The sequence below is a fragment of the Nelumbo nucifera genome, chromosome 1 (genome assembly GCF_055504915.1).
Source record: "Nelumbo nucifera cultivar China Antique chromosome 1, China Antique-T2T, whole genome shotgun sequence".
NCBI classification, from domain to species: Eukaryota; Viridiplantae; Streptophyta; class Magnoliopsida; order Proteales; family Nelumbonaceae; genus Nelumbo; species Nelumbo nucifera.
This window is the reverse complement of record NC_142649.1, coordinates 77,894,803-77,905,461: the sequence shown is the minus strand read 5'-3', so window position 1 is coordinate 77,905,461 and position 10,659 is coordinate 77,894,803. Positions and strand designations below refer to the sequence as shown.

The window sequence follows — 10,659 nt, the reverse complement described above, 5'->3', positions numbered from 1 at the left end:
ATTATAATGTTTTTTTTTTTTTAAGCAATGAACCAAAGACAAACAAACCTTGTTTATTCAACTTGAATTGGATTGGAATCTTTTTTTTGTCTCGAAAGACCATAGTCAAATCCCCATAAAGATTCGCATCCAACCGTGAAAAGTCACCCATAACACGGACTTGTCCATTTGGTCCATGACATCCTGGCTCCTGGGTAGCATATGTGGGCCAAAGAGACCCACATTTGTCAATCCGTCGTAGGGTAGGGTGGCATTTTCATAGAAAATCAAGCCACAAGGTGGGACTCGGGAGGCTATTTATTGTCCTATCCGTTAGGAATCGGATTTGCTATTGTCTTTAATATGATTTCCTTGAATTTCTACGACAAGTTTGGATTTGGGAACCCCTCGTTAAGGCAACAAATTGAGGCTGTGTTTTCAAGAGATACGTGATACAACAGAGCCAGCGGAAGTCAATATCTATGTGCTGGAACCATTAAATTAGCATCTTTTCTCATCTAATCTCAAGAGTTAGTATTTATCTCCTTGGCCAAGGCTCTGACTTTTCCTCCATCGAGAATGTAGATTCCAATCCAGTGATGGTGGGGAAATCTCGAGCCCGTTCTATCACGACCAATGGGAACGCTGGGGGGTGTAAAAATCATTTCTGCTACGGAAACACATTATTAAAATAAAATCGCGTCGATATCCTTTTTATCTGGAATCTAGATAAAGTGGATTTATAGAAATCACGTGTGAAAGTGTATCAACATTGATGTAATAAAAAAGGAAGGTGTTTTTGAAGCCACCGTTCCGGCTTTCCGCTCACAATTAATTTTTATGAATCGGGTCCTGCGTCAGCTCCATCACATAAAGATTATCCAAAAACTGGAGCGGTGAGAGCTAAATTAGGCAAATATCACAATATCAAGGTGAGTCAGCATGACACGTGTACGGTGCATCTGGATATGACCAATTAACAGCTCGACCTGATTTCGCCGTTTGGATATCGGAATGAAATGAAAATGGATGATGAATGGTGTTAGTTGACCAGGGTGGTCGTTGTATCCCAACAAAAATGAACAGTAAGGGGTATTCTCGTAATTAGATTCAACTACAGTTAGTGATAGAGTACATCCAAAGATAATTATGGGACAGCATTGCTATGCAAATGTTTTTTCTTACGAATTTGCCCCCACAACGTTCTATAAATTGAGCCTTCTTATTCAGCTTTAAACCTCCTATGCTGTAGTCTTCTTCTTCTTCTTCTTCTTCTTCGCTTCCCGATCAAATATTTATCCCGGTTTTTCCTTCTTTTATTCCTCTTGATCTGAGAGACGAAGGAAAGAGAAAGAACATGGCGGGTGGTGGATTTGTTGCGGCCAGTGAGCCGGGTAAGACTTACCCGGGAAAGCTTACCATGTATGTGGTTATGGCTTGTATTATTGCTGCCTCCGGTGGTTTGATCTTCGGTTATGACATCGGTATTTCCGGTAAGAAGTCTTGACGTCTGAATTGTTTTATTTGTTAAACAACGAAAGGAAAAAAAAAATAGAAACAAAATACAAGTGATGCTGATTCTGATTTGTTAAGAGAATTGCTTGGATATTTGTAGGTGGAGTGACATCTATGGATTCGTTTCTGAGCAAGTTTTTCCCTTCGGTGTATCGGAAGGAGAAGGCAGACCAGTCGAAGAATCAGTACTGTAAATTCGACAGCCAGACGCTGACTATGTTTACTTCGTCGCTCTACCTCGCGGCTCTTGTGGCATCCCTCTTTGCTTCCACGATGACAAGAAAATTCGGAAGGAAACTGTCCATGTTTTTGGGAGGTCTGGTGTTTCTGGCAGGAGCCGCTATCAATGCAGCCGCGGTTAACGTGGCCATGCTTATTGTTGGCCGTCTTTTACTTGGTATCGGTGTTGGTTTCGCCAATCAGGTAGCGCCTCTGCCTCTGAACCTCTCTGGCTATATGCTTTCTTTTTGTTTCTGATCGGCTGATCCCGATTCCCTAACTCTTTTTATTCCCTATTACTGTTGCTTTGTCTTTTTGACAACTTGTCGATTTCTCTCCTCTGTTTGTTTGTTTAATTCCTTTTTTCGACCCCAGATATTTACTCGTCCATTTGGATCTGCCCTTCAATGTATAAATCATGGGAAATTTATTAACAAAAGTTAAAAGCAGAGAACGGAGATCTTTTTTTTTTTTGGTCGAGATTCGAGAGCCACTCTGGTAGTCTGGTCTCTTCCTATCTCGTTTCTCTGTTCTAGTTCCTCTGTTTATACTTCATATATTACACACTGGAGAGCATTTAAAGTAAACAAAAAACACTGCTTCAATTCATTTTATTTGAATTTAGTCAACAATCAGCATTGACGTATTTATTTTTATACTTTCTGCTTATTTAATCTCCTATATTATTAGTAATGAATATTATATATATTGTTGAACCATTCTGTTCATTTTTTATCATTTTATTTTGCAGATTAGAGTAATTAAATCTAAATGTTTGATTTCGCCGTAAACAGGTGATGCTATCCTTTGTTTAAGATAGTCAACAGAAAAATAAATAAATAAAGCTGCTGTTTTCCACTTGTTACGTATATGTGTACGCCTTTTTCCACGAAGTAGTTTACTCAAAGATTTGAAGAAAACGCCGTTCGATTGAATGAGCTATTCAAACCAGAAAAAGAAAAGAAAAAGAAAAAAGAAAGAAATATCAAAACAAGAATAATCTCATTATAATCATCTTTTGTGGGTATTATAATTCTGAGTACAGTGCAATTGGATCGAAAGTCCAAAGCATAAATCACTATCATAAACCCACATGCATGTATTCCCACACAAAGAACACGGACCTGTCACACCATGTAATTTCCCCAATAATAAAATACTGCTTGCGATTCACACACTTTCTCCTAGTAAAATAATGCAACCGTATAACTATTTTTTTTTTGTGGCTTTCAATTAAATAAAATAAAGCAAAAACTAGGAAATTTCGTTCCTTTTCTTTTTTTCATTTTGGAAATGTGCCTACCAAGTGTTTCCTGTAAAATGGTCGGAAAGTGATGTTTTCGCTGCAGCAGGGACGAAACTTAGAATTGAAAAAAATCAGGGGAAAAAAACTGCGGATGGATGAATCAGCACAATTTATTTTCTTTAGTTTATACTTTACACTATAATCCTTCTCAATGCACGTATTGATTTTCTGATGTTAATTAATTAATTCGTTGAAATAGTTTGATGTATAAGAGATGATTGACGAATTAATGTTAATTGTTGGTTGATTGAATCTACAGTCGGTGCCACTGTATCTGTCTGAAATGGCTCCATACAATTACCGTGGTGCTCTCAACATCGGCTTCCAACTCATGATCACGCTGGGCATCCTCTTCGCCAACCTCATCAACTACGGCACAGCCAAGATCAAGGGTGGCTGGGGTTGGCGCATAAGCTTGGGCGGTGCAGCCGTACCTGCATTCATCATTGCCGTTGGGTCATTCTTCCTACCCGACACACCCAACTCCATCATAGAGCGGAACATGCCGGAGAAAGCAAGGAACATGCTCCGGCGCATCCGTGGCACAGAAGACGTCACCGAGGAGTTCAACGACCTGGTGGCCGCTAGCGAAGCGTCGAAATTGGTAGAGCACCCCTGGAGAAAAATATTGCAGAGAAAGTACAGGCCACACCTGGTGATGGCCATCGCCATTCCCTTCTTCCAGCAACTCACTGGAATCAACGTCATCATGTTCTACGCCCCCGTCCTTTTCAAGACCATCGGGTTTAAATCCGACGCTTCTCTTATGTCCGCTGTCATCACCGGTTTGGTTAATGTGGTTGCCACGTTCGTTTCCATTTTGACCTCCGACAAATGGGGTCGACGAAAATTGTTCTTGGAGGGTGGAGCCCAAATGCTTGTCTGTCAGGTATATTTATTTATTTCAAAAATTGCCTTCATGCAATAATGGCAATGGATGTATTGACCGTTTGCGTTGGGTTGGTGGGGCAGATCGCGGTGGCAATTCTGATCGCCCTGAAATTCGGGACGGACGGCCAGGCGGACGGTATTTCCAAGGGATACGCTGGAGTGGTGGTGTTCTTCATCTGTGTGTACGTGGCGGGTTTTGCGTGGTCATGGGGGCCATTGGGATGGCTGGTGCCCAGTGAGATATTCCCACTTGAGATACGGTCAGCGGCCCAGAGTATCAACGTGGCGGTGAACATGTTGTTCACCTTCGTCATAGCTCAGGTGTTCCTGACGATGTTGTGCCACTTCAAGTTTGGACTCTTCTGTTTCTTCGCCGGTTGGGTGGTGGTAATGACCATCTTCGTATTATTCTTATTGCCGGAGACAAAGGGAGTGCCCATCGAAGAGATGATGCGCGTTTGGAAGCAACACTGGTTCTGGAGCAAGTACATCCCCGACGATGCGGTGATGGGGAGTTTGGAGATGGCAAATGGGGGCAACGTCAAGTCTGTCGATTGAATTTCAATTTTTATCGCGTCCCGCTGTTAATACTTAATACGAAAAAAAAATGAAAAAAAAAAAACTCGTAAAATCTGGGTGGCTAAATAGACGGAGGAAAAAAAAGGAACATTGTTTGATTCGTGATTCCTTTGTCGTTTGATTAATTTGATCTTTAGAAGGGTCGGTAATGCCTGGGGGATATTGTACTAAAGATCTTTTCTTTTCTTTTTTTTTCCTTTTCAAGGGATGTGAATAACTGGTAGGTTTATTTATTTAACGGGACAAATAATATAAATGTAGTGTTTCTATAGATGGGTGGTGATGTTTGATAATTTTATAAATGGTCTTTTGTGGAAAGGTTGGCCCCTATTCATGATGAAACCGAAATTGCCTTCCTGTTTCCATTTGGTCGGTGTTATTTCTTTCTGTAAAATCGCTGATATCATTGCTATTCAGTTGAAGTTAAAAAAAAAAAAATTGCTATTCAATGAATTCCATGATGAACACACCACCAAGTTCTCTAAACAACGTGGAATGCAGAACTACTAAGCGGGTGAAATTAAACTTTGTTTAGTGATGCAATTAATTGGACTAAAACCCAGTGCCAAATTAATTTAATACGATTGATTGTTTCTTTAAAGAGTTGGTCCTGTCAGGTTTGGATTGAGCCATTTGAACATCTGATTTCAATTTCACAACGAAAAATAAAGTCAAAGCTTTTTACGCGAGAAAAAGGTGGGCCTGGGCCAATAAAAAAACGGGCTTCAATACTGTCTTCTGTCTTGGATCTGGCATTCGGAGGTATTCATATATATGTATCAAAATTTCAGTAGAGAATGCGGAGTGCACCAATAACTGGGTCCCACGTTAAAGAGAATCCATAATGTCATATCAGGACCCAAGATTAGTTGCTGTCAAAACCAGATATATTTCACCCCTATTCACCATAATCTGGGCCACCTATCTTTTTGATTCTCCGCACAAAATGTGATCCGTGACCTTCCAGAAAATTGTGAGATCAGAAGTTAGTTGGAGTTGGGTCCCTGTCCCTGCGTCGCTTAGCGCTTGCTACGTCAGCCACACCCAACAGTTGTAGAATTGGTGATACAGAAATCCCCACCCAAGCCCAACTCATCGCAGCAATAGTCGAAATGGCACGAGAACTATAGTTCATTTCATTGGCTAATTGGCTAATTGGCTAATTGCTATACCACGATACCAAAACCAAGTCGTCTGCGATGTGTGGTGCCCCAATTCGGAGGAGTCGTTCCATTGGACAAACCAAGTATAATTTGATCAGTTTAGCTAGCCTCACGGCCCATCTATGAAATCTGCTACCAATCCTGTTCCAAAAGGTCACTTCTGCCTTACATTGGGAGCATCTCTCTTGCTATTCATGGGGGAGATCAGAGATGTTTCCCATTCCCGTGTAGATACGGTTGTAATGGCCGGTGGGGATGTTATTGGCACCGCGTGTCGGTAACTGATGCAAACTCCATCTATAGTGCTTCTCTTTCATTTGTCAACTCACTCTAGAGTCTAGAATCTAGAGGTGGTCCTACACCCAGTACTGTGACTCCTGCCAACGAACGTGTTCCAACCCGATCGGATCCCACACATCTCCCAGCATCATCGTGAGATATCACGCTGGTAGGGGGTCGGCAGGAGATCCCAATTCCCGTACTGTCACTGAAGGTGAAACAGTAGTAGTTAGTTTGGTAGCAAAGCCAAAGACGAGGAGCCACATAAATAAACGTAGCAGTTATTTACAGGTCATGTTCACCAAATCCAGTAATCCGTAGAAGGATATTAATGATATGTTGGTATTGAAATGTGATTCCTCACCTTTTTAGTTCTTCAACCGTCCAATTGTCTCTCTGTTTCTTCTTCTTCTTCTTCTTCTTCTTCTTCTTCTTCTTCCTCTCCTTTTAGACGTCGACTCTTCATAATCACAACTTTATTCTATGAGAATCCAGTTTCACATGGTCCGCCTAATCTTTTCATCTGTTTTTCTTCTATGTTTTAAACGAAACAAAGTCCCTTATCCAACAACAGCGGTGAGGATAAGCTCTACAACAAATCCAACAAGCAAATACTAACCAGAGAAAAAAAAAAAAAAAGTGGGCATGGGGAAGAATTTATAAGTGGATTGCTCACGCGTTTTGAATGAATAAAAAAGGGTGGATCGCGTGACCCACACTAATTTGAATTGGAGCCAAGAACTTCGTGGGGCCTAAAATCTACATCGGATGAGGTTTGGATAAACTGGGTCTCTCTTTCATCATCTTCCAAGTTTCATCAACTTCTTTTTGTGTTTGTGATTAAAAGGCAAAAGCTATAATTAGAAATAGGTAGTGTGACTCAGCTCAATGACCAACACTTCTTAGGTCGATTAATTAAAGCTCCGTCGGCCCAACATATATCATGTTCTTCAAAGTAGAAACACGTCCCTATCTACCTTCACTCAAAGCTCAAAGCTCAAAGCTCAAGGGATATAACGAAGATCAGAAACGAAAAGAGACGTATGTCCAAGTACTGATATAAGTTAATCATGAAGAAAATTAAAATCAAAGGCAACCAAGGTGTAATACTTGCAGAATTAATACAGATAAAGAAAATTAAAATAGAAAGGAAAAACCAAACAAGAAGGTTGGGCTAAAGTAAAGGCCCATCACGTTTTCATTCCTGGCCACGGCTGGCACGGCCAGGCTAGGGCTTAGCCGCTTAGGGCTTACTAAGTGGCAATTCAGATATGCTTACTTATTCATCGGCAAATGCAGAGTACATGGGCTAAAACAAGGTCATCATCAAGATCACCCTGCATTCACTTGGGTTTAGGACATGTGGTGCATCGTCATTCGTCATTGAGGATGCAGAAATAGATCTACGAGATAGCAAACCGGCAGATTGTACTCTATGACCTCACAATTCAAGCCATCGAGTCTAAGGACTAAGGCCCATTAAGTGGCTTATAACTGTTCTGTTCACTAAGGCTATGTTTGGTTTGAAGGAAAGGGTAGGGAAAGGAAAGGAAAGGAAAGGAAAGGAAATATGTACAAACCTTGTATAGGTTCTTCTGCCTTTCCCTACCTTTTCCTTCAAAACAAACACAGCCTAACAGATGCAGAAGATAGCATTTTTATAGTTGTAGGGGTGGATTCGAGTCGAGCCAAGTTGAATATCTAGCTATTCGAGTTTAGCTTGCTAATACACTATGAGGCTCAAGTTCGATTTGAACTAGAGACTTGAGTTCGAATTTAGCTCGAGCTTGATTGTGAGCCAAATGCTTTATAAAAATAAAAAATTATTTTTTATATATATGTATGTAAAGATTGATTAGTCTCACGAGCCGAGTTCAAATATTTTGTAAAAACCTTGGCTCATGGCCACCCCTATACAGCTATTTATCCCAATTATGTTATGGTTATCAAGCTGGCTTCCATTCTGCCTATTGATTTGGAAGGATTAATTCAGGGACTAGAAATTCGAATCAAATTAGCTGTTGATCAATCATTGTAATTGTTGGGATTTTTTTTTTAGCTTCTGGGGTAGTCTATTGGCAGCCGGCTTTGATCTCAGGTCTCTACCGAGTCAGAGATCTTGTCACTGCCATCAGTTGGCAAAATTGTATGGCATGTTGATCAACCAAGATCAGCAATAGGGTAGATTGCTGAATCCTCCCCTGAACATTCTGATATAATTGCAATTAGACCCCCTTTTTTAGAGCTTCTTAAAAGAGACATTAAAATGTTGAAAATACCATTCAATTGCTTTTGATTAAAATGTTTATTTTTGAAATTTTTTTTTATATGAATTGCTAGTTCAAATCCTTCCAATCTCTTTTCTGAATTTGATTTAGGTCATGTTTGGGAGTGCTTAAGTTAAAAATAAGTGCTTAAAAACAAGTTCTTATTTGAATAAGCACTTATTTGCATTTAGCACCCAACTTTTTCAAGTGCTTATTTTTCTCTAATAAGCATTTGTGACTATTTTGTCTTTCATTTTCTTTCAAACTTTCAAAATATACCCTTTGAAAGTACTTTTATTAAATTAGTTTGATAAAAACACTTTTATGAAAGCACTTTTATAAAAGTGTTTTTATGAAAGTACTTTTACAAAAGAATTTTTATAAAAGCACTTTTATAAAAAGTATTTTTACAAAAGTACTTTTATGAAAGCACTTTTAAGAAAGTAGTTTTTATAAAAAGTACTTTTGTAAAAGTTCTTTCATAAAGTACTTTTGTAAAAGTGTTTTAATAAAAGTACTTTTATAAATTTCAACTAGGGATAATTTTATAAGTGGTATTTTAAAATTGAACTAGGGATAATTTTGGAAGAAAAAAATTGAATAAGTGTTTATTGTATAAGCACTTAAAAAAAAGCTGGAAATTTGGGCTTAAAAAATAAAGCCTTATTTTTAAAACAATCACATCTTTCGGGCTTATTTTCCAAATACCAATAAGTGCTTAATGGCCTTATTTTTAAGCACTCCTAAACATGGCCTTATTTTCACTAGATATCAATCACTCAAAGTAAATCTGCAACTTTAAATTCTCTATTTTCTGTTGTTTATAAAGTTTGTATTGTATTTTTTTTTCCTTTTTTGCAGAAACCAGCCTCAATAGTAATTGCATGGATATTTTAGACATTTTTGTGTTCTTGTTAGAGAATTTTAACATAGGGGGTCTACTTGCAATTGCCAGAAAATTCAGGGAAGATAATTGCAATTAAAAAACTTTAGGAGAGGTTTCAGTAATTTACCATTTGCAATATTGTGAATTGGTACAGAATGCAATGAAATCAATCAATTTGGTATGCATTTGGTTCTGTGGGCGTTTATAGATATGGTGTTACTTTCTCAGGTAAATGTTTAATTGAAAAATGTTACTTTAATTGCTCATTATTTTTGTTGTTTGGTTGGGTGTTTCGAGTAACATCCCATAAAGTTATCTTCCAGCTCAGCTTACTATACTCTAGGTAAGCATTTCGTTTCAATAAACGATGGAGCATAGGGAGAAATTAGAATTTGAAGTTGGCACCCAATGTCAATTTTTAATGTTTATTTGATAAATATTAAAATCCAACAATGGTTTCGTACACAATAAATACTAACGCCTAAATGACATTAATGTGGGGGCGTTTTTCCGATAAACACCCACAGACCAAACATAGCTTTGGTTATCCATCGACTTTCTGAGAAAAATCAATATGAAAATGTGTACAATTGATGAAAAAGCTGCTTAATTAAGGGTTAGTGGATTTTGTGAACTTTTTTGTTCCTATCATCAAAAACTGAATGGGACAAAATACAACAAGCGTGTTGGATACATGTTTTTGCACTTTGTGAGTTTGTGTTGATTAGATGTGGTCGGATAGTCAACATACAGGGTCGAACAAATTAAGTCCGAATGATCAATGGCTGCATGATAGCCATCAAGTGCGTATGCCTCACAACCAGTCGTATCAAATAGAGTAAAATGTCAATCCCAAGTCTCTGTTTTCATGCTTCCTTTTGTGGGCTACTTTTTGGTTTGTTGACTCTGAAGCATGGCTGTGTATATGGGCCGAAATTGGATCAGACAATGCGAAACTAGGCCCGTATTCACAAACATGGCTATAAACTTAGGCCAAGATCCGGCCCTATGGCCCACATTTGTTAAAATGGGTCATTCACATCTAGGAACTAATTTTTACTCTTATACTTTTTAAACTTTATTTTAATTTAATAATAATAATTTTATATTTATATTTATTTGTTCTTTTGTTTTGGATTTGAAAACAACGTGGGTCATCTGGGAATTACCCACCCTACAATCGAATCTCCTAAATAAAACAGCCACTTTACCCTTTTAATTCATCTTTATCTTTCAGAACTCCTCATTAAGCGTTGTGAAAGCCAACAATACCCCTACATAATTTACTTGTTTTACAGAATACAACCAGGGGCATTCATGTCCTTTCCTTGCTTTTAATTAAAAGTAGTAACACGTTTAATGGAAAATATAAAAAGAAAAAGATTGTGCCAAGCACTAATGCGTAACACCAATTCTTGTAACTTCTGAAAACGATAGTTAAAAGAATTGCCCGAAAACAATAAGAAAAATTAGGAATTAAGTTAATTAACTGATATAATAATCATACTTAAACATTATATATATATATATTTAAATAAATATGTCCAAGGGCTGATCTGTCCAACCTGAGAAGGA

The 10,659-nt window shown here is 38.2% G+C and overlaps 1 protein-coding gene and 1 long non-coding RNA gene across 2 annotated transcripts; one reads left to right on the top strand and one right to left on the bottom strand.

The window, feature by feature from the left end:
* Positions 1-1,218: 1,218 nt before the first annotated feature.
* Positions 1,219-4,760, top strand: LOC104605698 (sugar carrier protein C-like). The gene is made up of 4 exons (XM_010270555.2): positions 1,219-1,472; positions 1,595-1,917; positions 3,279-3,908; positions 3,992-4,760. The coding sequence occupies exons 1-4, from the start codon at positions 1,337-1,339 to the stop codon at positions 4,466-4,468; spliced, it is 1,566 nt and encodes a 521-aa protein (XP_010268857.1). The 5' UTR covers positions 1,219-1,336; the 3' UTR covers positions 4,469-4,760.
* On the bottom strand, positions 4,476-6,537 carry LOC148803467 (uncharacterized). Its single transcript, XR_016069132.1, has 2 exons — positions 6,296-6,537; positions 4,476-6,139 (listed from the first exon to the last, which is right to left on the bottom strand). It is a non-coding gene; the product is annotated as an uncharacterized LOC148803467 (long non-coding RNA).
* Positions 6,538-10,659: the final 4,122 nt, after the last annotated feature.

What these genes read in the sequence shown, in the direction of transcription:
- LOC104605698 (XM_010270555.2), top strand. Translation starts at nt 1,337, where the DNA reads ATGGCGGGTGGTGGATTTGTTGCGGCCAGTGAGCCGGGTAAGACTTAC. An exon ending in TTATGACATCGGTATTTCCG is followed by an intron (nt 1,473 to 1,594) that starts GTAAGAAGTCTT and finishes GGATATTTGTAG; the next exon opens with GTGGAGTGACATCTATGGAT. An exon ending in GTGTTGGTTTCGCCAATCAG is followed by an intron (nt 1,918 to 3,278) that starts GTAGCGCCTCTG and finishes TTGAATCTACAG; the next exon opens with TCGGTGCCACTGTATCTGTC.